General features: G+C 32.8%; 1 protein-coding gene across 6 annotated transcripts in view; it reads left to right on the top strand.

The window, feature by feature from the left end:
- Positions 1–478: 478 nt before the first annotated feature.
- The window catches only part of LOC108904873 (insulin receptor substrate 1), a 247,979-nt gene continuing 221,990 nt past the window's right edge, over positions 479–26,467 (top strand). For 3 of the 6 annotated variants that reach the window (XM_018707575.2, XM_018707574.2, XM_018707573.2), the window contains exon 1: positions 479–1,297. In XM_018707575.2, coding sequence (XP_018563091.2) covers positions 913–1,297 — 385 coding nt within the window. In that variant the 5' untranslated portion in view covers positions 479–912. The remainder of the gene's footprint in view (positions 1,298–26,467) is intronic. The other 3 variants (XM_018707577.2, XM_018707578.2, XM_018707576.2) reach the window with 1 other exon arrangement.

Here is a 26,467-nt window from a genome sequence, read left to right as displayed (position 1 = left end):
TGGACTGTTTTCTGTTTCTGTTCGTGTCTTACTAACCTAATTTTTAATGTTATTGGCACATAAATTTGGGACTAAACAGAATCTTCAACTGTAACTTTCATTATTATTTTTTTGGGACAGTTTTAGAAATTTTCCTATCACGCGTCTATATTTTTTATAAAAGGTGGATTATTCACTAGGTTTTTATAGTAAATATGTTATTACGCAATCTATTTTTAGTATGAAAACACAAATATACACTTTACAGTCAAGTGTTAAGCCAATAAATACCATCGCATATTCCGGCCTGAATCGAAGGCCTCCGAGCTACGTCTCGTTATTGAATACTACGAATCGGCACATGCGCCATGATTGTTTACAACTGTTGTGCTCGGCCGCATCGGAACGGACCTACCGAGTGCGACGACATTGTGAGTTACTTGCGCGCTAGAGGAAGACAGAAGTACAAGTGAATATCGTCGGACAGACATCAACGGCCGCAGACGTCTACAACACATGACCACATGAGCGACCTCAGCATAGCAAGATGGATGAAATCGCGCCGAATAGTACGTACGTAGTGAGCTCTGAATAGTACTTGCGACGAGTTTGTTCAAAGTCGGCGCGCTTCGTGTGCACTTGTTTACGTCCGTGTGTTCTGTACAGTGTACCTACTAAGGATAATTACCGTTGTTTGAGAACAGAAGCGTTGTGCAACAGCGGTGTGGCGGCAGCGGGCAGCGTTGTTTGGGGATGCCGCACTTCACCGTCTGGCTATTCGCGGACGTTCCTTTTCCAAACGACACCTTTCGTTGACCTGGAATGCGAGCGCGTTGTTTGGGTATTGCGCATGAAGAACGGGGTGCCCTTGGCGTAGTAGTGCATATTGCATAGTGTGATTGTTGTGAGAGTGCCTGTTACATGTGACAAACGATGTCCGTCAAAAGCTTTGACCCCAGCCAAGGGGGTGAGGTGGTGCGATGTGGATTGTTGAAAAAGTTCAAAACCTCCCGCAAGAAGTGGTTCGTGCTGAGGGCCGAGACGCCCGAGTCCTCGGCCAGGCTCGAATACTACGATTCAGAAAAGAAGTTCAACAACGGCCTGCCGCCAAAACGCAGCATCCCGCTCAGGACGTGCTTCAACATCAACAGGCGCAACGACACCAAATACAAGCATGTCATTGCCCTGTATACCAAGGATGACTGTTTCTGCGTCGTGCTGGAGTCCGAGGAAGACCTGGATGTCTGGCTCAAGGACCTCCTCTCCCTGCAGCACGGAGAGGAGGCCGTGGACGGCGAGACCCCCAGACCTACCTTCGGTGAGTACCACATTATCTAAAAAAAAAAAATTCGCCAAAGCATCAAAAACGATATTTATTGCAATGCAACGAATTGCATGTTTTATTTTTCTGCGTGCAGGGAATCATGAGAAAATTCGCGATGCAGTTGTTGATCCGGGTGGCAAAGAAAATGCGCGGGAAATGTATCGATTTGGGAAAAATAAGACGCAGTAGCGTTGGTTGCCATGATGCTCGTTGCACGTTTCGATGTTTATGTTCCCTGCTGTTATGTTTAGAGAAAGACCCGATTGATTATTTAAGCAAAATAACGTGCAGCCGCCCGACCAGAAAATCTATTTTCACAGTCCCGTATCAAGAAAATTAAATCGGAAATTTTAATCCATTATTATTCTTTCCGCTTTTACAAATATTTTTCTATGTGCCACTTCAACAGATATAGAAAATAATATGCAAAACCAAATCTAGAACACGTTTTTTACTGCTATGAAGAGAGTAAGCAAATTGTCACATCTTTTCTTATTTTTATAGTCGTTTTTAATTGATTTCAATATTAAATAGATTATGGGAACTGTTGTAAATTCAAAAAATGCCACTACCTTGTGGTATTCCGTGTACTAGGTATGTAAACTATCACAAAACAATTAATTAGACGTAGATATAGAGAAGAAAAGTATTTTAATGATGATTCTATATGGCTTTACAAATTTTATGACGTTTAATTAAAAAATTGCTGGGATATTCACTTCTCACAAGATATACGTACCTATGCAATTGCTTCTTGTCTTGTGTAATCAAATGCCTAAATATTTTCTCGTCATAAACTTGTGAGAAGTTTATTGCATTTAACATTTAGAGCATAAAAAACTACGTACCTATAGAGTGGCTCAATTTGTTTGGATTGCAGGGTACAGGTTAAACAGTGATACTTGTATTCCCATTCCTTGAATTTGTTTAAATATATTAGTCGAAATATGTTCATCAAAATTTTACCATAGTTTTTTTGCTTTTATTAATATTTGCAAACATATTGATAATTAGTAGGTATATTTTATTCAATTTTTCCTTTTTCCTATTTAAATTTATTATTATTTTATTTATTACCTATTTATTTTTTCCTATTTAAATACATAAACATTTTAATTTATAGAAAGGATACGTTCAAGACTTTATTTGTGTCAAACGTCTTTTAATTTGACATTATTACTTAATTATTACGAATTGGGTTATTTTTTCGAAACGATAAAAATAGCAAATGGCATAATATCATAAAATAAATTATGCATACGTGACGTTATTTTTGCAAATCGCACTCATGTCCGAGATATTGCTCGCAATTTCTTGGGCAACCTGGTATATTAGCTACTTTCTGTCAATCACGTTTAACCTGTGATACTGACCCATCAAAAATGCCGTTCGATGTTTTTATTACAATAGATATTTTTTAAACAGGCAAAAAACGAAGTATTGAAAGACATACTAATTTATAATAACATGTATCAATTTTTAGTTCATTGTTTAATTATATTTCACAAAATTCCTTATTTATTTTCAAATATGTATCCACGTATAGGTATACCTGCTGTGGTTCTTGTATGAGGTTTAAAAGTGTTTTTATTCCGCTTCTAGGAAAAAGCTGAAAGGCGGTTCAGCTTTGTTCATTCAGGTAAATTTCTATCAAAAGTGGGAACAATGACGCTTAGCTACTACCTCTTGTTTTTGAATGAGGTCCCATTCTTTCCGAAACAGGCCCATTGTTACTGGAAATGCCTTTATTTAGGTCTATTTTAACACCGATTAACTTTATAATGGGAATTACTAAAAATACCTCCTTAACAACAAATAGATATTACAACAAAGCTGTTAGAATGGCGTATGTTAATCTATAAATATTTTATTAATTCCAAGCCTGCAGCGACAAAGGTGAATAGCATAATGTAACGAAGGAGAAGGAAGTAACCGATATTCTAGGAAACGTACCAACCCTGAAACCAGTGTGACCTCAAAACAAATCGACTAACCCACTTTCTACTCTGTTATTTACTCCATTTTTCCTCAGCGCGCATTTTTTTCTTTGCACTTGATTATTCAATCAGACAGTCCGGCAAATTAGGTGGAAATAACAGCGTAAGTATACGAGGGAATGCCGAATAGTCCTTGTGAAAGATAAGACGTGTTGCAGGGTGTATAGAAATCCGGAAATCTGGAAAACTTGAAATCAGCAGAGCGACTTTTCATGGCTTGAGATATTAATTGGTCTTTATATGGAAGGTGCTGCTATTACTGGATGTCATGTAAATTCTCTACTCCTACTAATTTCATGACGTCTATCTGTAATATTAGTTTATGCTATTAGTATTCACATTTTCATTTTTTTTCTTATTAAACTAGTTTTAATTATCACTGCACAGCGTTGATCTTGAAAACTATTATAGTCCAGGCAAGTTAGACCAAAATCAGCCAGAATACGGAATTTTTTTTCTGATGAACCAATCGAGTTTTCGGCATTGTCTTCGGAAAAATATCAGGAAAAAAGTATCTATTACACTTTGGGGCTGGATCGAAACTGCATTGCGGGTGCATAAACTGCATCTTGGAGTGCATCAATGTTTCCGAATTTTCTATAAATGGTAAAAATTGACTAAAAGTTGTAGAAATTGTTGTTGTGTGCACGGATTTTCGGGGTCGGAGATTCCGAATCTGACCCTGAAAAATATGCCCGGGAGGCCTTCTGTAAAACATCGAATAGCGGAGTAATTGCCTTTTAAGTCCCCACTCGGGGGTCTTTGGGGTCGGGGATTTCCATTCTGACACTGAAAAGTATGCCCGACGCCCTGGGGCTATCACAATCAGAGGAATTTCCTAACCTCAAAAAACAGGTCAAAAATAGCAAAAATGCACGAAAAAGTGCTAAGAAAAAAATATATTTTTTTTCTATATTCAAATGTTCATTTATATGGTTAACACCCCGTCAAACGTGAATCCGCGGTCAGAATTGATGGTACTTTTTCTCACCTAAAAAAAACCGGGTTAATTAAGGTCAGAAATCACGAATTTTCAAAAAAAAATAACAGAGTCGCGCCAAATTTTGTTTACGGGGGTTTTCGGGGTCAATTATGCAAAATTCAAGACGGCGTATCCAAGATGGTTGACCAAGTTTTCAAAAAATAACGCTATTCGATGTTTTACAGAAGGCCCCCTCTTGCCCCCTGGGGGACCCCAGGGCCGTCGGGCATATTTTTCAGGGCCAGATTCGGAATCTCCGACCCCGAAAACCCGTGCACACAAATTTCTACAACTAAGTCATTTTTTACCATTTTTAGAAAATTCGATAAAATTGATGCACTCCAAGATGCAGTTTATGCACCCGCAATGCAGTTTCGATCCAGCCCCAAAGTGTAATAGATACACTTTTTTCCTGATATTTTTCCGAAGACAATACCGAAAACTCGATTGGTTCATCAGAAAAAATTTTCTAATTTATTGTCTAACTTGCCTGGTCTATTAGATACAAAAAAGCTTCAACAGTCAAAGTAGTGAATTAAAATACTTTATTATTAACATACCACTAAGAAAACACTTCCTATCCATTTGGATTTTATTAAGAAAAAATTGAAAATCTGCCTTTTTGAAATCTTTTGAATTGCAGTTCAATTGAAAAAAATTCTAGAATATTTCTTACAGTATCCTGTAACTTTTTTGATAAATTGTTTATTTTTAACTAATGTCCATACTTCGAAGATCTTGGTTAAAGAAAGAGTCCCCAGTGAAAGAACACAAAAAATTACATTTAGAACTTTTCTTCGTCAAACTACAAGATGAAAATGTAGCTAAACTTTAAGAGAACATTTTGTTTTTTTTTTTTACTAAAATCCTAACGAAGAGGAATTATTTTTCAGTGAAATATTATCATTAAATTCTGCATTACTTTGTCTATAGCTTAGTATATCTAATACTTTCTGAAATTCCTGTAGTGTTGCCCAAAAATTAACATCAAGTGGGAAACTTTGTCTAAGATTTTAGAAAGAATATGTTTTCAATATTTTTTTTTCTCTGCATACCAAATAAATATAAGTTTCATAAAAACTCCTAAAATAAATTAAATTTGATATATCTGCAGTTGCAGCAGCTCGAATGTCGCAGTTTGCGTGAAATAGTAGAACCGAGAGTAGAACCATTCCAGCACAATGCAGAACTGCTATTTTCACCAAAATTCTCCTTTCCAAGTTCCATAAAAACTCCTAAAATTAATTAAATTCGGTATCTCCGCAACTACAACAGCACTAGTCACGCGGTTAGCATCAAATAGTAGAACTCTTCGAGCACAATGCTGAAACGCTACTATTTTTACAAGAACTCCCAATTTTGAAATTCTTCCGCAACAACAGCAGCTTGAGCGACGTAGTTTGCATAAAGTAATCGAACTATTCGAGCACAATGCAGAACTGCTCTTAATTCACCAGAACTCCCTGCTTTGATATCCTCAAAAACTGCTTAAATTAAATAAATTCCATATCTCTGCAAATGTAATGGCTAGAGCGACGGGGTTTGTACAGATTGTTGAAACCTTTTTTTTTTGGAAATTCTACCTCAACCAAGTAGGTATGTATTTTTATCTTACAATGCAAAAATAAAACTGAAAATTGTAAAGCACTATATATCTATTGAAGTACATTCTAGAACAAAATCATTAAAAATATCGTATATGGGGGGCTGTGTGAAGTTAGCCCCCCCCCTCCCATATTTTTAAAATGAATTTCTCGCTATCCGTCGGGGAACAATTATTTAAATTTTAAAGACCTAGAAATATTCGTCAACAAACAAGCACTGTAAGAATTTTTAATAAACTCCAGCATTGGGTCCCCCACACCACAGGCATCTCTAAAAAAAGTACATGACTTATCTTTATGGTTTTGTGTGACATACATTGTTTGCACCAAATAGCAATATTTTGGAAAAAAATCTAAATATTTGTGTAAAAAAGACAAAAATCTGAAAGCGGTAGGTAGATATTAATTTTTTATAGGTAGTCAAAAAGAGTTAAGTCAACAATCTAGTAGTTTTCATGGACTATTCTTTTTTATTTTACTTCGTTCTTTATTTATTTTTTTGATGTCTGTACTAGAACTTTAATAATTTACTTAAAAGATAGATATTGGAATTATTTACGTTCTAAAAGACACTGTCATTATTTTTGAAAAATGCCTGAAAAATTTTTTCCAGCTGCTTATGATTTTAAACCTCGTTTTGCACAATATATATGTATTCTGCTAATAAAGACATAAAAAAAAAATCTGCGACCATACTCAATGGCTTCCAAGTTTTTGCTAACTTGTGTTTTGTAAATATAAACTAGTTTTCAATTTCGATTTTGTAATCATTCTGTAAGCATATTTATTTTGCTGAATTTCCGTTAAGAGAAAATTTAAGAAGTTTTAAACATTCCTACCTACGGTAAATAAAGATTAAGGAGTAAGTACCTACATATTTTTTGAGAACCGAAAATGTTTTTAATATTAAATAAACTGAAATGTTAAGCCCAAAGAAGTAAAAATTAGCGCAAGGCAAAAGGCAACAAAAAATTGTCACTTAACGATGTTTTTTAGTAGGATGACAAAAAGTAACCATACGAATTTTTAATATCTACACCACTCAGAATCCTACGTTTAAAGGCGGGTTGTCATTAGTCAACTTCATTGATCAGTATCTTTGAATCTTGAAATAAAATAGATTAATATAAACATCCGTTCAACGCTATTGCTCAATAATATTGTGTTTCAATAAAAGTACAAGACATTTGTAGTTTTCGTTGATCGATAGGACTGATTCTCGGACTGATTTGAATGAATTGAACAGAGCTTAATCGTCAGAATAAGTGTTCAGTAGCAGTGAAAGGCCATTGTGCGTGTCTTTGAGGTTACATTTTTGTGAAATACTATTTTTGGGCAGCCTATATACTGCACTCAAGGATGGAAACGAATATCCTGTGGCTAAATATCTTAAAACTACTTATAATTCGAGTCTTGCTGCAAGAACGACCCTCAATAAAGTATTTTTCCCGTATAAAAGATGACACTTTCTGTAGAAGTTCTTCAAATTCCTTTTCAGTCACTCTGAAATGGTTTTTATAGTCATCCAAGTCCTGTGGTCAATTCCACACAGCTTTACTTCATATCTCCATTTTAAGATCCGTAGTCTAAACTTGCACAATTTTCTTTGCAGCCATCTTTAATACTGACATACTACTTCAGCGTTATCACTGTCAATATCATACAAATTGCAAAAATATACATTAAAACAGTTAGTTATAGTTTTTTCCGATATCAATTGAAGAACCAACAGATTGATAGTATGTACCAGGTTCGGTCGCTGACGCAGCAACTCGGCATTGAAATATTTGAAAAACTTGTTCCCATATTTATTTGGCCATACCCATATATAGGTCTGGTCGAACTAAACGTGGAGGCGATAGAAATGTATACGCTCAGTTGAAGAATGCGAGCGCGGGCAAAGGAAAACGATCACAGTTGCATTGGGCTACTGGGCAATAAATCACAGCAGATGACAAGTGGTTGGTAAATTGCCCAGCAGTGCAGTGTAGTAATGCGGAATTTGGTGATTCAGGTAATTTTAATTTATTATAGGCACCTTCTATCAATCGTTCATATTGCGAAAGGGAGAAATAAGAGGGATATTTTGTTTACTAATATTATTACATGGCATTTTAGAGATCTTTTGAAACGGAACAAAACGCAATTTACCACCAATATAATAAAATTGTTTGAGGACATTATGTTGTTGGCCAATTGAACATATAATAGAAATTTTCTACACATATACAAATTATAATTTTTTACCTTTAGTAGAAAATTTTTTTAGGGACGCCTATGGAACTTATTAAATTTTATTACCAGACGTTTTTTTTGCATGTTCAACTGACTTCGGAAAGACTATAACAGGCGCAGGTACTTTGACTTTCAACTTATACCTATGTACAAGTGGCTTTTTTCAGTAGAACTACAATCTCATTCATTACTTCTAATAATTCGTTTGACGAGTCGACGAGCAATCTGCGTGATCTTCTCGCTTACCATATTCCACCTGGCCATTTTACAACTTACAATAAGGAAGTGAACCTCCGCCACGTCTGCTTTCGTTCTGAACGAGATATCTAATAATAAGTTACAATAAGTCAGGACACAAGGGGAAAGGAGACCCTTTTTGACACGTGCTTAAACAGCCCAGACAGTCTTTATTATTCTTTTGACCTCAGATCTACAGAATAATCCAAGGAGAGGTTTGCTTTATAGCTTCTTCGTTTCATTTTCGAGGGGTCTGGGTGTTAATAATGGAACATAGTGTCGGAAAAAAAATTGTTTTTGTATATCGTATAATAGCAGTACATATTGTTAATTTATTATTTTTTTTGTTGTAAGTATTTGCCTTATGCAAAATTGTTTATACTCTGTTTGGAAATGAAAGAGAGTAATAAAACCCCGAGATAAGAACCGGCCATGGGCGTGCTAATATTTCGTTTCAGGTAATTATCGGGTAACACTAATGCTAACAGGTAATGGGTGTACATTAGTATATTTTACTGGATACATCATAGGGCAGGAGCCAGTGTATTGTGACAGATCAATCCAGTCTTAGAGCTGAATATACGAAGACGTGCTAGTGCAGTAGAGTAAAATTCGACTTGTGTTTAGTGACTATTGTGCCAGTGGATATAATATTGTTTGGGTAAAATGTCGAGCTTATCAGATTACGTACCTGCTAAACGCGTGAAAAGATGTGCGCTGTCTCAGAATGAGAAGATTATTATATTAAATGTATTTAATGCATTGAAACACCAAAATCCTACCAACAGTGTTGACGACATCGTGGAAAAGTGTTCCAAAATGACAGGGATTGGAAAATCGACTATCTACAGACTTTTAAAGGAAACAAAAAATGAACAAGATACTGTAAATCCCCCAAAATCATCTACAGGGAGGTCAAAAGTCGTTATAGATGATTTCTTCAAAAATGTCATTCGCAGAAAAGTACACTCATTTTATTTTAAAAAAGAAATACCAACGCTAAACAAAATTTTAAGTGAACTTTCAGAGGACAACGATTTGCCAAAAATCAGTAGAAGCAAATTATGGGCCGTCTTACGAGAGTTGAATTTTTGCTGGGAAAAGCAGAACAGGAAGTCAGTTCTTATCGATAAAGATGAAATTATTTGTTGGCGAAGATCCTACTTAAGATCAATTAGAAAATTCCGTGACGAAGGGAGGAATATTTATTATCTAGACGAAACTTGGGTCAACGAGGGATATACTGTAACAAAAGTATGGCAAGATAAAAATGTAAAAAGTTTTCGACAAGCATTTTTGGATGGACTTTCAACAGGGTTCAAGGCACCTTCAGGTAAAGGGCGAAGATTAATAGTGACACATATAGGTAGTGCCAGTGGTTTTGTAGATGGCGGTTTACTTTTATTTGAATCTAAAAATACAGGTGACTATCACGAAGACATGAACGCAGATGTTTTCGAAGAGTATTTTACACAGATGTTGGATCTTATTCCTCCGGGGTCTGTAATTGTCATGGATAATGCCAGTTACCATTCACGGCAGACCGAGCGGACGCCTACGACTGCTTGGAGGAAAGCCGATATAATTCAATGGTTATCCGGAAAAAACATTTCTTTTGAAACAAATATGGTGAAAAAGGAACTTTTGACACTTGTCAATCTTAATAAAGATCAGAAAAAATATGTTATCGATGAAATGGCAACAAATCGCCAAATAACGGTACTACGGTTACCACCTTATCACTGTGAACTTAACCCAATCGAATTAGTCTGGGCGCAGGTAAAAGGAGATGTAGCGCGAAATAATACGACGTTTAAATTAAGTGACGTGAAAATTTTGTTAAAAAATTCCTTGGAACGAGTAACTGCAGATAACTGGCAAAGATGTATACATCATGTACAAAAAGAAGAGGAGAAAATGTGGGAACTCGATAATTTAATTGACGTTACTGTGGAACCTATCGTTATCAATCTAGGAGACGAAGATAATTCATCAGAATATTCAGAGGATGAATTTTAATATACCTACTTTTTTATTTTCTTTATTGTACATTTATACAACACTACATTTACTCACCATAATTTGAATTTTCAAAATACATATATTTTTGTGTGGAATAAAAGTCTATTCATTAAATTTAAATAAATATTTTGATAATAATATTGAATAATTTTATTTGAATTACTAAAAACCCTCTTAACCCGGTTATGATGCTTAAAGTAGCCTCATGTTTTGAAATGCTGTTTTTATATTGTTTACTTATAAGAGAAATGGACCGAGAAATTGAAGCGGCATAGACAAAGACGGATTGTCGGGGATTAAATTTTAGCTACCTGCTACAATTTAGTACAGTCCGATCGCACAAAGTTTTGTTAAAAGTAGACCTCATCTATACGGAAAATACATAATATTGAATATAAGCACCAGTACTACATTTATTTACGATTTACATACATAATGAGCTTTTATTACTCTCTTTCATTTCTAAACAGACTATAGAAGATGAATGAATTTTAAATTGTTGTGAACCCCTGACAAATTTGTATACTAAAATTTTCACTTTCATATTTAGTTGCCCAAATAATACAGGATTCAGTCATATGTCATTAATTTTAACCACGTATTCGGAAGGCTTAATAAAAAATAAATTAAAAAATGCTAGACCTTTTACAAAATAAGCAAATTACCCCTTAACTCCCGTTAACTCGACGTTCCATACAGCAATCGGGCGTTGCGTTGTAGCGAAAAAGCTGATTTCCTAGTCGTCGTCTCGTCCAGTTTTGCAATTGCTTTCAAAATCAGAGTGCAAAGGATTTTATTGAGGCTGTATGGACGAATTATTGAGTGCTTTTAATTTTATTTGTCATTTTAAATAAATAGGTACCATACAACTCTGAAAAGTAATAAGTTATGCAATAAGGTATACACACTACAAACTGAATAACTACCTTCTTGAACATATTATGTAATACTAAAAACTCATTCAATTATAAAACAGTGAAAACGTTAAGAATATGTATTAAAGTTACGTTAGTGACCGAACAGTACGATAGGTCAAGATTCACTCTGATGTTGGTCAGCGGTCCCAAAAGGGAATAATGATTTGAAATTATTTGTTTCAGCGTAAATGTGCATTTTAAAATTTTTTTAAACGCGTTTTCCCTATCTCCTTAAAATTAATGATATTATGACTGAAACACCCTGTAGAAAGAGGTTGGAAAGGGGAGGAGATAACTCATAGGTGTATGTATGTGACGTAAATGCTCAAATCAATCTTGTACACTTTACTACTGCGGTTTCTCCTTAGAATTCTTGTTACATGACTAAATTCAAAAAATGTTGCCGACAACTCACACATGAAGGAAAAATATAGATTTATAATATAATAAGATGTGAGAAGCCAATAATTATATTAGCGTAAATACTTGTAAATAGATGAATTTTGTCTATGATGAAGTCCATCCGCAAAAGTAAAAACTGTTAAAATTATTTTGGATTATTAAAAAAGGTAAATATCTTTTTGCCAAAAAGCAGCCTTCTTTTCTTCTAAGAAAAACAAGTAATTTGAAGGATACACGTTTTATAGGCAAAATTTATTAACTGAATGCTAGGTACAATTTAGAATACGAAACCTAATATTTTGCCTGTCTCAAATTATGCAGTTGGGATGCGACAACAAAATTACAGCAATTTTACCATTGTAGGTAACCTACTGCAATTTTGTCGCAGCGATAAGGTTGTAGAAGTTGGAACATGCTCTAGTTCGTGCAACAAATTGGTGATTCTAATTCTGGTAATGTTAACGAAAGAAACTTTCGTTGCCAATACCTTATATCAGGTATTGAACGGTACAGACCGTAGACGATAAAAAGTATCCGCTGTAAGAAAACCCCTTTCCGCAGATGTGTCAGTGTCCAATATAATATTTGTATGTATGTGTATGTTTTTGTAACCATATACAGGGCGAATCTTTAATGTGTGCATATATTAACTGGAGGAAAATCGTGTCATAATTTTTAGAAAGCGTAAGATGAACCATTTCAAATTAAAAATGAAATTGAATATAAAATCTGAAATATCACTTCATATGCACTGTGTTCTGGTAGTAGCTGTAGTCGTCCAGGTGCATCGAGTGTACGAAGTGGTCGGTTATACCTACTGTAATGCCTTAGGGTTGATTAATAAACGAACGTATAAATAAAACTGTAAACAATATTTATTGAATATTAAACGTCTGCCCTCTACAGACTGCCTGTCCCTTGTCCCTTTTTCCTACATAATATATAAACATCGCTTTCAACTTACAACTATGATAGCAACACATATCAGAGTGGCATCATTGGACACACACCTGTATAAACATTCGTCCGTCATCTAATAAACATCTCAGTGGGTATACAGGGTGCTAACACTACGTCAATTGCTAACCTGGTGAGCTTGGTCGTAAATCAGAGACCGCTTCCAAAAAACAAGTAAACAACAGTGGTACAGAGATGAATTGTAGTAGGTACATATGTGGAATTTAAAAAACAAATTGGATTTGAACGCGAACTGATCCCTTCATCACTTCATAATGCATAAAGAAATTATTCAATTTCTAAACCTCTTAAAACCGTACGGCACTGGATCCCTTGATAGAGTTCGGGAGACGCGACTCAACAAAGCCGTTTTCTGCTCACTCTCCCAACTTCCATTTCAGTAATTTGCTAGATATTGTGGCTGTTTTACCCTGCGTGTATTTATATGTTTATACAGGATTAACACAAATAAAATAAATATTCGTGTATTATATATTTGGAAATCGCAACTTCTTCAGATCCTACTTCCAACCAGTTTTTTTATTCGAAGTCTAATTATACCACGTTGTTATACTACATCTTCCAAAATTTCACTCCGTCCTAATTATTAGCAAAATCCATTAATTTTTAAATTTATGTAAAAGAATTGTAACAAATGTTACATTTCATTTCTTTCAATAATTTTATGTTTTTTTAATTTACTTCCTTTGGAATTAATGTTTAACAAAAATGCAAATTTACACATTTGCTCAATATTTCTCGGACATTTCAGCTGACAATACAAATTTTTTTTTTTTGAGCCATTATTACTCCCAAAATTTCCTATTGTATTTAGGGTCTATAAAATTGAACAGTAATTTTCCTACCACACGTAGCATTTTCCTGTATTGAGGTTACTATTAAATGATATACTTCGAAATTTGAATATTTAATAAATAATCGACATTTTTAACGAACTATGTTATATTTAAATGTCAAATTAAGCGGTTTAAAAGTGTATGTTAAAAGCGTATTTTCTGTGCAGTAAAAGTGAATGTTCGGGGAAAATTTTATACGTGGATTGGTACAGTGATAAAAGAAAGATTCCCCAAGTGAGTGTAATACTGTAACAAGGGTTAGACTAACTGGTCTACATTTGTTACAAATATCAGTAAAATGTTGTAGCTCAATATTTAAGTACATTGGAAGAGTTTATTCTTGAAGATACGAATGGCAGGATGAGACAATATACATTTTCACGAAGATATTTCATGGTTTCTTTGACGTATCGCCTAAAAAGATATTTATTTACTTCTTTCTTTTCCACATAAAAAGTTTGAGTTTAAAAGTTATGTGTAACACTGGCAACACCGCATTGCTGATCTACGTTATGCGTAAATTCTGTAGTGAAGTTAGCGGTTCTCAACAAGTTTTCTACTAAAAAAATCAGGCATACATATTTTTAAATTTGAATTTTTTATTCTTATTTTTCACAAAAAAAAAATATATTAACATTCTACAGAGCACTGCACTATTGTTTAAAATAAATGTATGCATTTAAGCATCTCGTATAGCAAGCAATAAACATCAGATTCAAGTTTTTCAAGACAAAATTCGCATTTTTTTAAATATATTAATAAAGTGAACTTTTTTGAGTGGTTTATTTTATAGTTTGCTGTCAGTTTTTACCTGGCAGTATTGTTCGACTAAATGTCAAGCAATAAATGTCTTTATGGAAATGAATCTTACTAATATAGCCCAAAATAATATATACCTATTACTGATTCAGTTCAAGAGTAAATGTCCCAAGTAAATATGTTATACAAGCCCCAAAAAGTGTCAAAATTGACGCACCCTGTGTATGACAGTAGTGTCCGACATAAGTCTCAAGCAATAAATGATAGATTAATGTTTTCGAATCAATGTCTTGAGAGATTTATGCAAAAATGAACAACATGAAGAATATTTTTCTTATCAAAGATTTTTTTTGTACTTAATAAAATTCTCATAAAATGTTATCAGCCCCTCGCCACCCCGTCGCATATTTCGAATTTTTTCTGCGCCGTCTGTCACTTGTGGAGAGGGAAAGATGGGGGCTGGCACAGCCACCTCGACTTCTGTCCGTTTTTTTCTCCCCGTCTAGATGAGTGTCGTACGCAGAGTTAATTTGAGCTAGTCGGCGTTGACAAATACGAACTGAAAATGAGACAGACGGTGCGCCGCGGCGAGCGGGCCGCGGGGTGACGCTCCGACACGGGTCCCGCGACGCCGACGACGTCTGGTAGCGTCGTATTTCGAGGCGGCCTTGGCTCGGCTAATCTGCGACGTTGCCGGTTCGCCGAGTTGCACGCAAGGGGAATGCTAATGGGGTTGGGGGAGCAGAATCGACAAGACATGAACGTTGTATCGGGAGAAATTAAATAAAAAATATATATCTAGTGGTCTCTGGTAGTTCAGCATGGTTCAGCAATGGAAAATATGACAACTTCGCCTTATGAACTCATGTCCATTTACACAGGCACACGAAAAAAATGGACTGATCTGAAGACAGCGTCTGTACAGGGTTAAAGCTTTTTAATTATCCAATACAGGTATCTTTCTTATTTTAGGAGATACAGAAATTGTTAAATGAGGAAAAATGTGCAGAATTTTATGCCAATCACGGATTCGGTTTTAAATTTTGTAAATCCCAAATAGTTTTGAAGATTTTCGTAGGAAACAGACTCATTGAAAGAAAATGGAATTTCTTTATAACGATGTAGAATTTATGGGTTTTTCATAAATAAATAACTAAGGCATTAAATATAATTATAATTTTAATAAAAAAAAGTCAAATGGCCATGTGATTTTATGGTATTTCTATTTTTAGTCGTATTTCACTTGTATATATTCGAAACTATTCGGAATTTACTAAATTTAAAAACGAATTCGTGATCGGAATACAATTCCGCACATATTTGCTCATTTAACAATTTCTGTATCATTTAGGGAGGTTTATCGGGTACGGAGGTCCGTCTAAAGTCTAACGAAACTTTCTGTAGATTCACTAGTGACTAAAGTAGAAGGCCTTTAGATTTGGCAACGTTGCACTTGGCTGGCGCGCTCGGCTCGCCGTTTGCTCGCTCCCGTTCGATCACTCTGTTTGTTTGGACACCTGCGAATTTCAAATAATACACTACATCGAGACCGCGGTGTTGCCGCTATCACGCATATGGAGGATAAGTTAGTCAACAACAGCAGTTTGAAGGAGAATTATTATAAATTATGTGTATTACAAGTACCTAATCGATTTCTACAAGCTGTCGTACGATTCCTTAGATATCGGTTTCCTATTTATACAAGTTGCTGTGGAAACTGTTCGTCAATTGTTGCGCATTCTAAGTGGAAAGACCAAAAAAATTTGCATTCTCATAAGACTTCAGTTTATTTCAGGGCTTCCAAAAGATGCGGCTGAATTTTTGGCTGAGGAACTAAAAATTCCAACATTGGTAGGTAGTTTCTTTCTAGTTGAGTAATACTTGAGTAATTATGAAAGTGAGTAATTCAATGTTTCCTCTTCGCAAAATAATATCCATAACTTCCAAACCGTTTGTAGTTGAACACATGCATATAAGGCAAACTTGCAACATTTTTTATGCTCGGATTACCAACGATCCTAATACGCTTAATGTCTACATAGCTTGTATAAAATACTTAATCGTATTCATAGATTAATATCACAGTTTTTTTTACGAAGGTAGAGCAAAAGTTTAATAGAAAATTCGGACAGAAAGCTTTTTAAAATAATTTATCATACTATGCGCGCCTCTTCTACCGATAAGGTTGTTATTTTCTCTACGGGTATAGTCTCAGAGGCAGTATTTATTCTACATTGGTCCCGTTTCCTTGATTATATTTGGAAAATAGCCAAGCGAGAAGCTTTTCAAAAACTACAGCAAATAATGGATGGGCAGATCTCGATCAAATATTTCCTAATTATATTGTTGGCGTGCCAACGAATCCCGATAGGATTCGTATTTTTTGTTTTGTTTTGAAGCATTTTGGTATTTGCAATTTGCATCACTGAGTTTGGATCATCGATTATATCAGACATGAGTAAAGTTCTTTCTTTTTTTTTTAAAAAAACATCGCTTAGTATAATTTTGTTTATTTAAAAAAGTTTGAAAAAAATATATATTAATTTTAAGACATCTCACTTTTAAAGATAGTATAGTCTTTCCGATCTCAATTGAAGAACCAAGAGGTTAGCAGTATGTGCCAGGTTCGATCACTGACGCAGCAACTCGGCATTGAAATACTTGAAAAACTTGTTTCCATTTAGCCAAATGTTGTACACACACAGTCGAACTGGGCTACTGGGCAATAAATCTCAGCTTTTGACAAGTGGTTGACAAATTGTCCAGCAGTGCAGTGCAGCAATGCGGAATTTGCTGTGATTCAGGTAATTTTAATTTATTATAGGCACCTTCTACTAGTTATTCATATTACAATTTCGAAAGGGAGAAATAAGAGAAATTGTTTACTAATATTATTACAACATGACATTTTGGAGACCTTTTAAACCGGAATAAAACGAAATTTACCATCAATATAATAAAATTGTTTGAGGACATAAATAATTAAAATATGTTGTTGGTCAAATGAACATATAATAGAAATTTTCTACACATTATATATAAATTATTATAATTTTTTACCTTTAGCAGAAAACTTTTTTAGGGATGCCTATGAAACTTAAATTTTATTGCTAGGCGTTTTTATACATGTTCAACTGACTTCGGAAAGACTATACCTCTTGATGATTTGATGTAGAGGAGTTTTTGTTTAGCCGAATATGAATACAGCTCATTTTTTATTTAAACATAGAGCTCGTTATGAACACCTAAAACAATATCGGTTATTTTTCCACATATTTCTGCTGGTAGATGAGATTTTTAGAAAATGGAGATGTTTTATGAAATCTCACTGATTACTGATAAAAAAAATATTTGTTGCATGATAAAGGTTACAGGAATCGACTACTTTCCTCTAAACCTCTACCAAAAAAAAAAAAAAAAGAAATTGACAAGTTAAAAATTAAGTAAAAACATTTTCTTTGAAGGCTCGTGTCTTTTTAAGGATACAATTTTGTACTCAAATAATTTAATAAGTTGGAAAATTTTGGAAAGATAGGTGAAAATTTCAATTTTCCCGCCGTGCTTGGACTGTAGGTCCTTGGGACGTCGTCCTTGACCCTAGCTACGGTAGTTTTGGTTTAAGACGGTTTTTTCGTCTGACATAGAAAGTGGGGTGAATTTTGAAAATACGACACTAGTCGTTCCCAAGATACAGCAATTTAAAGATTGTTTTACCATTATTGTAAGTAAAAAATGTGCGTTATTCAGTTAATTTGGTTTCAAAACCGTAGTGCTAATCTTGTTGCACGTATTTTGTACATGTTTTTATTGTTAAACTGAAACCAAATTAATTGATAATATAACGCACATTAAAACAAGACACAAGAATGGTAAAACGATATCTCTAACTTGTATCTTAGCAACAATTAAAAATAAACATTTGAAATTTATTGGTGATTTATAACTTTATACGCCTTTCAAAATAAACCTAAAAACCGAGGGGCGATCCGCTAAGGAAAAAACGTACGAAGATTACAAAATTTCTGAAATCTCTTGTAATGTATCTGCAGATTTCAATATCGATTAAAAAAAAATTACAAATTTCATATAAATAATCAAGATTACAATATCTTTCAACCGATTACAAAACATTTCAGGAGATTTCAGAGTTATTTTAGTAGATTTCAATGATTATTTAAGATTTCAATAGGATTATTCGAAATTAAAAGAAGATTTCAAAATTTCTTAATAATATTTCAAGGAATACGGGAAGATTACAATAAGTTTTGAATGTCCATTTGAACAAAAATAATTGAATTAACTTCAACTGTCATTCATTTCATTCATTAACAGTAGTGCTTTGATTAAGAATTTCCAGTATCATTTTTACGCAAAAATTGTAACATTCTGATTAAGTTTTTGTTCGAATGAACGTTAAAAACTTTTTGTCATGACAAAAATGATAACGCCATTTTGAAAGTAGGTAAGTATATATTTTTATTGAAAGATAAAAATATAATAATCCAATAAACTAATAAAAATAAAAAAATAGAAGTAACATAAAATAAACATTTTCCCAAAAAATAAATAATAAGAAATATTTTAAGCTTTTATTAACACTTGTATTTAATACTTTACCTGTATACAGTGTATTTAAAAAAGACGCGGCAATATTTAAGGGGGCGATTGCCCAGATCATTTTTAAAAAAAAAGTTCCTATAAACATACGTCCGCAAACGCTTCGTTACCGATCTACAGAATGTTGAAATTTCATTAAAAAAACAGTAAAAATTAAATTTCTCCAAAACCTCTTGATATTATAATGAAATTTTAGGCCTGTCAATAGCTATGGCAGACGCGTACTTTGCAATACAAAACGATTTTTTAGTCTTACCAGTGACTAGCTATTTTTAATGAAAAAAATAGGACCCCGCTGGTTTTTCTAAAAATATAATTTTTTAATTCCTTGTTCAATTATGAAGAAGAAAGCTTTCCTCAGATTATACGCACCGTACGTCACACCGTTATTGAGTAAAAAAATAAAAAACATTTTATTGCGCACCTAAACCCAATGTTGTTTTAATTGAGAAATTTAAATTATTGAACAAAGAAATTCAAATTATCAAATTTGATTGATTTTTGAAATGTGGTACATACTGTTGTTTGTAGTAGGTAATAATAAGGGGCTGCGTTTTAGAGAAATTTAATTTTTACTGTTTTTTAATGAAATTTCACATTCTGTAGATCGGTAACGAAGCGTTTGCGGACCTATGTTTATAGGACTTTTTTTATAAACTGACCTGAGCAATCACTCCCTTAAATATTGCCGCGTCTTTTTTAAACACACTGTATACAAGTAAAGTATTAAATGCAAGTATTAATAAAAGCTTAATATATTTTTTATTTATTAGTTTTTGGGAAAATACTTACCTACTTTCAAAATAGCATTATCATTTTTGTCATGACAAAATGTTTTTAACGTTCATTCGAACAAAAAACTTAATCAGAATGTTACAATTTTTGCCCAAAAAATGCCTGATACTGGAAATTCTTAATCAAAGTACTACTGTTAATGAATGAAATGAATGACATTTGAAGTTAATTCAATTATTTTTGTTCAAATGGACATTCAAAACTTATTGTAATCTTCCCGTATTCCTTGAAACCTTATTAAGAAATTTTGAAATATTCTTTTAATTTCTAATAATCCTATTGAAATCTTAAGTAATCATTGAAATCTACTAAAATAACTCTGAAATCTCCTGAAATGTGTTGTAATCTTGATTATTTATATGAAATTTGTAATATTTTTTGAATTGATATTGAAATCTGCAGATACATTACAAGAGATTTCAGAAATTTTGTAATCTTCGTCTGTTTTTTCCTTGGCGGATTGCCCTTCGGAACACACCAATCGCACCATATAGGTTTCTGTCGAGGTTTCTGTGGCATTCTTTGGAAAATGAGGTAGGGGGGGGGGCGTTGTATAACGACTACATCGACGAAATTCATTAGCTGATTACATAGATTACAGCGAGGATTACAGATAAGATTACGTAGATTACAGACAGATTACATAGATTACAGATAAGATTACGTAGATTACATAAAGATTCCAGGGCAAACGTACGAAGATTACATCAGCGGATCGCCCCTCGCTAAAAACTATCAATAACGTCGTGTTCGTGTTGGATACACTGCATATATATTTTTTTATAAAAAAAGTGTGTAACTTAATACTGAGCTTCTTTAACAGTTTAATGTTTGATATTTAAATTTATTCCAAATTAGCGACTTGCTCTGTATAAATCGGTTTATTCACCTAAAGAAATTACCCTTAAAGTACGATTCACTTCGGGACAGCCCGTACATAAAGAGATTATAGCTAAACTCATTGACATTTTACGTATGTTGCGTTAAAAGTATTTTTTTAATTCTACTACTTTTGTATTTATTATACGTTTCTCACGAAATTTAAAAAAAGCAGTGTTAACAGGAATTTTCAGTGTTCTCACAAGATTTGTACATGAGCAAGTTCCAAAGCACCTACTTATTTAAACGTGAATAGTTTTTTTTTAACAGTTCGCCTAAATACCTCGCACCACACCAAACGTTTAGTTTTGAGGAATTTTTATGTATCGGAATTTGGAAAATCTTAAACAGCCGGCCCGATTATCGGTTGCGGTAGTTGTCCGCTTAATGGTAAAACCAAACCGCAGAACAATAAAATGTAAGCAAATCGTTTTCACCTTGTATACTGGCACAGGACGGATTTGACCTCATGGATATTGATAAACAATTCAATTTGTCGTTCAACTTTGAGGGTTTTCCCCGAAAATTTACAAGAAACTTAACAGCTAATGATTGTTTACCAAATTGAGTTTAATTATCGTTCACATTAGACCTTGGAAACCGTGAAGCGGATGTCCAAATAAAAAGTCCGCTAATTTTTATCCTGGGATAATGTTTGGCTGGTCAGGTGCTTATTTTGCACAGTTGGTTACTGAAACAGAAAGAGACGATTTTTCATTTCGACCTCAGTTAAAAAAAATTAAAATATACGTTGGGATGTTATTAAGCTAAACGTTTAAATTCAGCGACAAGCTAGTAATTTTTAGAATATTTTTAGTTTATTGCAGTGGCAACATATGCGAGTCAACATCATAAAAAAACTAAATTGCAAATTGATAAATGTAATCTAATTGTTTAAAAATAAAAAAAAGTGTGTTAACTTAAAAAATTTACTGTGGCCGTCCTAATCAACCGATTTCAATGTTTCAAATATCATTTACAAGGTTGAGCGGTCTTTTCTATGTGAAAAAATTTTGAAGTATCTAGATGCTTTATTTGAGGCTGGGCAACATTTTGAAATTTAAAAAAATTTTTTTCAAACAATTATTTTCCAAAAACTATCGAACCGATTTTAATGAAATTTGGTGTGTTGTTTTATTACTCTAAAGTTTTTTCTTACCAAAATTAGAATGCCCTCGGAGCTATTAAAATATTTAAAAAAAATTATCCAAGAAACTTGATTATTTTGTTTTTTTTCATCAATTATTGCTAATTTGCAACATTGGTAATAAGTTTAAATATTTTTAACTTATTATGCAAAATTCAATTCTAAAACTTTTTTATTCTTCCAAAATGCATAGGTTCCAAGATATAAGTAAAAAACTCAGACAAAATAGGTATTTTTTTTAAATGTTTTAAAAACTTTTGCAATTTTAAAAATGTTCCGGACCTCGCCCAGATCTAGAGATCTACACTTTTATTATGTGAGTTGTACTGAAGGTAATCCAGAAAAAAATTGCTTGCCCCCTCTCACATCCACCTCAAAACTGATCCGCCCTGGTTCATTCAGTGTTGCCAGATTTTCATATTTTTATGAACAATTCCTTCAATATCAATAGATTTATCCAGATATAAACAACATGGCTATAAAATGATATGTATGTGTAAATTAAACGCATAAAATTACGACTGGAAATTGTGGATATTATTAATTACTGATTTATAAACTAAAAAAGTTATTTTGACGAATTTTGTGAAACCCACAAAATGTTAAGTTTCAAGTTATCAAAATTTTCAAATAATACATACAAATCAAATAATCAACCGAAGAAAAAATGTTCCTATTATAGTTTTTATTTATCATAATGAAAAAAAAACAAAATTTTAGTAATTATTATGGGAGAAAAATCGACAGCGATCTTTTTTGTTACTATGTAAGCACTTGTACATATTTGCGATAAATATGTACTTTGACGTATCTAGAGCTACATTTCTTGACAAACGAAGATCTGATATTAACGTACTCAATTCAAGATTTTAAATTTTTAATGACAAAACGTCTAGAAAATAAGTGATATCTACATAAAAGTAAAAGTAGAAAACGGAAACCAGAAACAAAATATTTTTGTAATATCGTTCTGAGAGCAACATTAAAATTAAACTTTTCTGCTTCATTCATCATTAATTCGATTATATGGAAAGTTTTTGGAAAAGTAATATAGCAAAATTTAATTTTTTCATAGCAAAATGAAAGAAATTATAATTGTTTTAATATCTAAAAATTTGGGTATCCGCCTCTCGTACTTTCAAATGTACAGAACTTTCCCAAAATTTATAATTTCATTTTGTTAAAAAATTGGTTTTAACTAAGCTTTCTCCGTATAAAACTAATTCCATTGTCTGCGTATATAATTATATCTTATCCTCGATTTTATCTTTTTTAGATTTCTTTTCATAAATTTAATCAACTAAGCAAAATAATTAATTGTTAATTGTAGAATATAACCCACATAAAAGTATTAAAATTGTCTTACATTCGTTAATTTTGTAATTATGTAATAAATTTTTTAGTAATAATTTATATCAGTAAAAAACACTTTCCCATTTTCGCAATTATTTTGCGTGTTACTAAATTCTAAAACTATAGCATTAGAGCAGCCAAAAACTACAAATTGCTTATATATTTAAATTTATTATTACACGTATAACACTTAGGAATAAAAAAATATCAAACCTGTATTTGATATTTATAAATTAAAGTATCTTTTCTCCTAAAATTTATGGTTATTTCTGAAATTTATTTCGTTTATGTCACGTTTGCGCTATAAAACTTTTTTTTGAAAGGATCAGCGCCAACTGAATGGGCCAGGAGTTCCTGTAGAACTGTTTTTGCCAATCCGCTTAAAAATAGTACCTTAAACTTGAAATTTTCACAATTTATTGCATTTTCTTCTATGTTGATTTCTTAATATATAACACTTCCACCAATGAATTGACGTAGTTTGAGGAAACTTATTCTTTATTTTTTAGCAACTGTTAAATCAAATACATAATCGATTATCTGATTCTGAAAAAAAATAATTCCAGCTTACTGTAAATTTACACTTGACCAAGTAGCTTTTATTGGCCATTGTTGGAACTGCCAACTTAGAGATGCTAACTTCTTCTGCAATTTCTCTGACGGTCAATCGGCGACTTGCACGCACCAGCTCTTTGACTTCCTGAACATGGAGGTCCTCAGTTGCGGGCCTTCCTAGACAAGGCGAAAACCTCGCAGTCGTGGGAGAAATTTTCCGACTCGATTTTTTTGCATATTCAGATTCGTGAGATGTTCCTTAATACCGGCCGGAAATCTGGTGCCCATTTGTTTAATCAAACTTTTTTAAAACAAATTGTAAAAATTTTTGACACATTATAAACAAAAAAGTTCCTATGCACTATGCCTCTAAAATTTATAGTTTTAAAGTTATAAACAATTTAGGTTACTAAAAATGCGAAAATGGCGATTTTCAACGACCGATTTCCGGGTTAAAAATTGTTATTTTTGATGTTGCCAGGTACCTACCTAAATTAAAGTTTAAACATCCCCCTACAAGATGCTGGAGAGTTTTTGGGACTGGCGTTATTCTAAAGCCTTGTTTTTTAATTTTTAATAAAGCGCTATAAGACGCTTGTAATAGCAGATCTGATCACAATAGTGCTCAAATTTCATTCTTTAGGTAAGTATGTAATAACAAAATATTTTATGCCATTTCGTCGGCTTCGGGCAGCATTCTCCATCTCACATGCATTTATTTCCAGTGTTGGCTTCATGTTTTTTAGTGCCACGTTATTAACTGATGTAAATATACAGGCTCATATTATCAACCAACAACAATTAGTTTTTGTCACAATTGGTGTTTATTTTCATGATGGCTATTAAAAATAATTGTAAATATTGAACCCTCAACCTATAATTTCAATAATAAACATACATTAATGTTAAATTACAGGTAATTAGTTACTGAATAAAATTGTATTAGGTACCCATTTTCTTGTTTTTATTCTCAAGTTTTCTAAAGAGGGTGGAAATGAAATTGGAAAGGGTCAAAGCCATTAAAAAAAGATTGGGCGCCTTCAAAATCGTCTGTTAAATGTTTTTTACATTTTCAAGAGAAGTTTATTTTTATTAATAAAAACGGCGCGAGAAATTTATCCAAAAATGCAGTGCCAATTTTAAACTTGCCAAGAGTGATAAGCAAACTGTCGTTTAAAAAAGAAAAACGACAATTTAAGAAATAGAAATAATATTATATTTTTTTAATAACTCCTATAAAAACAGTACATCCAAGCTACAGAAAAATAAAATTGTGTATCATGTAATAAAAAGCTTTTTTAATGTGAATTTATTTTAAAAAATATGGATAAGAAGGACTGTACGTGAAAAGTATATGAAGTTAAAATATTTAAATCAGTGAAATCTACTAAAAGACAAATATTAAATAAACTAACATTACTTAGAGGACAATAAATATATTTAAATTATNTATAAACCTACTATTTACAATTAGTTTTTTGTCACAATTGGTGTTTATTTTCATGATGGCTATTAAAAATAATTGTAAATATTGAACCCTCAACCTATAATTTCAATAATAAACATACATTAATGTTAAATTACAGGTAATTAGTTACTGAATAAAATTGTATTAGGTACCCATTTTCTTGTTTTTATTCTCAAGTTTTCTAAAGAGGGTGGAAATGAAATTGGAAAGGGTCAAAGCCATTAAAAAAAGATTGGGCGCCTTCAAAATCGTCTGTTAAATGTTTTTTACATTTTCAAGAGAAGTTTATTTTTATTAATAAAAACGGCGCGAGAAATTTATCCAAAAATGCAGTGCCAATTTTAAACTTGCCAAGAGTGATAAGCAAACTGTCGTTTAAAAAAGAAAAACGACAATTTAAGAAATAGAAATAATATTATATTTTTTTAATAACTCCTATAAAAACAATACACCCAAGCTACAGAAAAATAAAATTGTGTATTATGTACTAAAAAACTTTTTTAATGTGAATTTATTTAAAAAATTTGGATAAGAGGACTGTACATGAAAAGTATAATAAGTTAAAATATTTAAATCAGTGAAATCTACTAAAAGACAAATATTAAATAAACTAACATTTACTTAGAGGACAATAAATATATTTAAATTTATTTTGTAGGTTTATTTAAACAAAACATTAAAATATATTATTTTCTGAATTCCAAACTTGAAAAATGAATATTTGTCATAAATGTAAAAACACTGTTTAATCCGGACCTGATCAAAGTATGCGCGGTCAGATTACCTCACACACTCCACTTCCCCCGCAATTTGGCTTCATCGGTTCCCATGCTTTGGGATAGGAAACGTACACTCTAGGTGCTCTGTGGTTTGATTGCATATTCACGACGATAAATAAATACGATTTACAAAAAAACAAAATAAATAAAAACTTTTTGGTTTTTGAGTTACAGGCCTTCAAAATTGTCAAAAATAAAACTAATTTAATTAATAACTTCATAACCCTTTTACCGATCGCTTTAAAATTTGGCACATTATTCAAATCTACATACCGGGTGATAGTTTTCTCCAGTTATCTCTTCCTTTTAGCGGTCAAAATTTTTACAGTGGTCGTATTTTTTAAAAACTGGCAGCAACATTGATAAGGTCGTTTCTTTTAATAAAAATATTGTCCCTTGAGAAAATTGCCTACAGAAAGCCATTCTTGAGAAAAATGGCATTATTTGCAGGTTTGTGCGTTTCGGTTTGCGTAGCGGTGTTACGGATTTAAAACTTTGAGTTCAGTGGGCGATGAAAACAAGATGTTGATTGCTGTGGCTATCAGGTAATGTCATTATTATCATGTTTTTTTAGGATTCTCATCACTCCACACATACAAATT

This window comes from Anoplophora glabripennis, unplaced genomic scaffold, assembly GCF_000390285.2.
Source record: "Anoplophora glabripennis isolate ALB-LARVAE unplaced genomic scaffold, Agla_2.0 scaffold167, whole genome shotgun sequence".
Lineage (NCBI taxonomy): Eukaryota > Metazoa > Arthropoda > Insecta > Coleoptera > Cerambycidae > Anoplophora > Anoplophora glabripennis.
The sequence above is the reverse complement of the archived record's forward strand: the minus strand, read 5'-3'. Positions and strand labels throughout refer to the sequence as shown.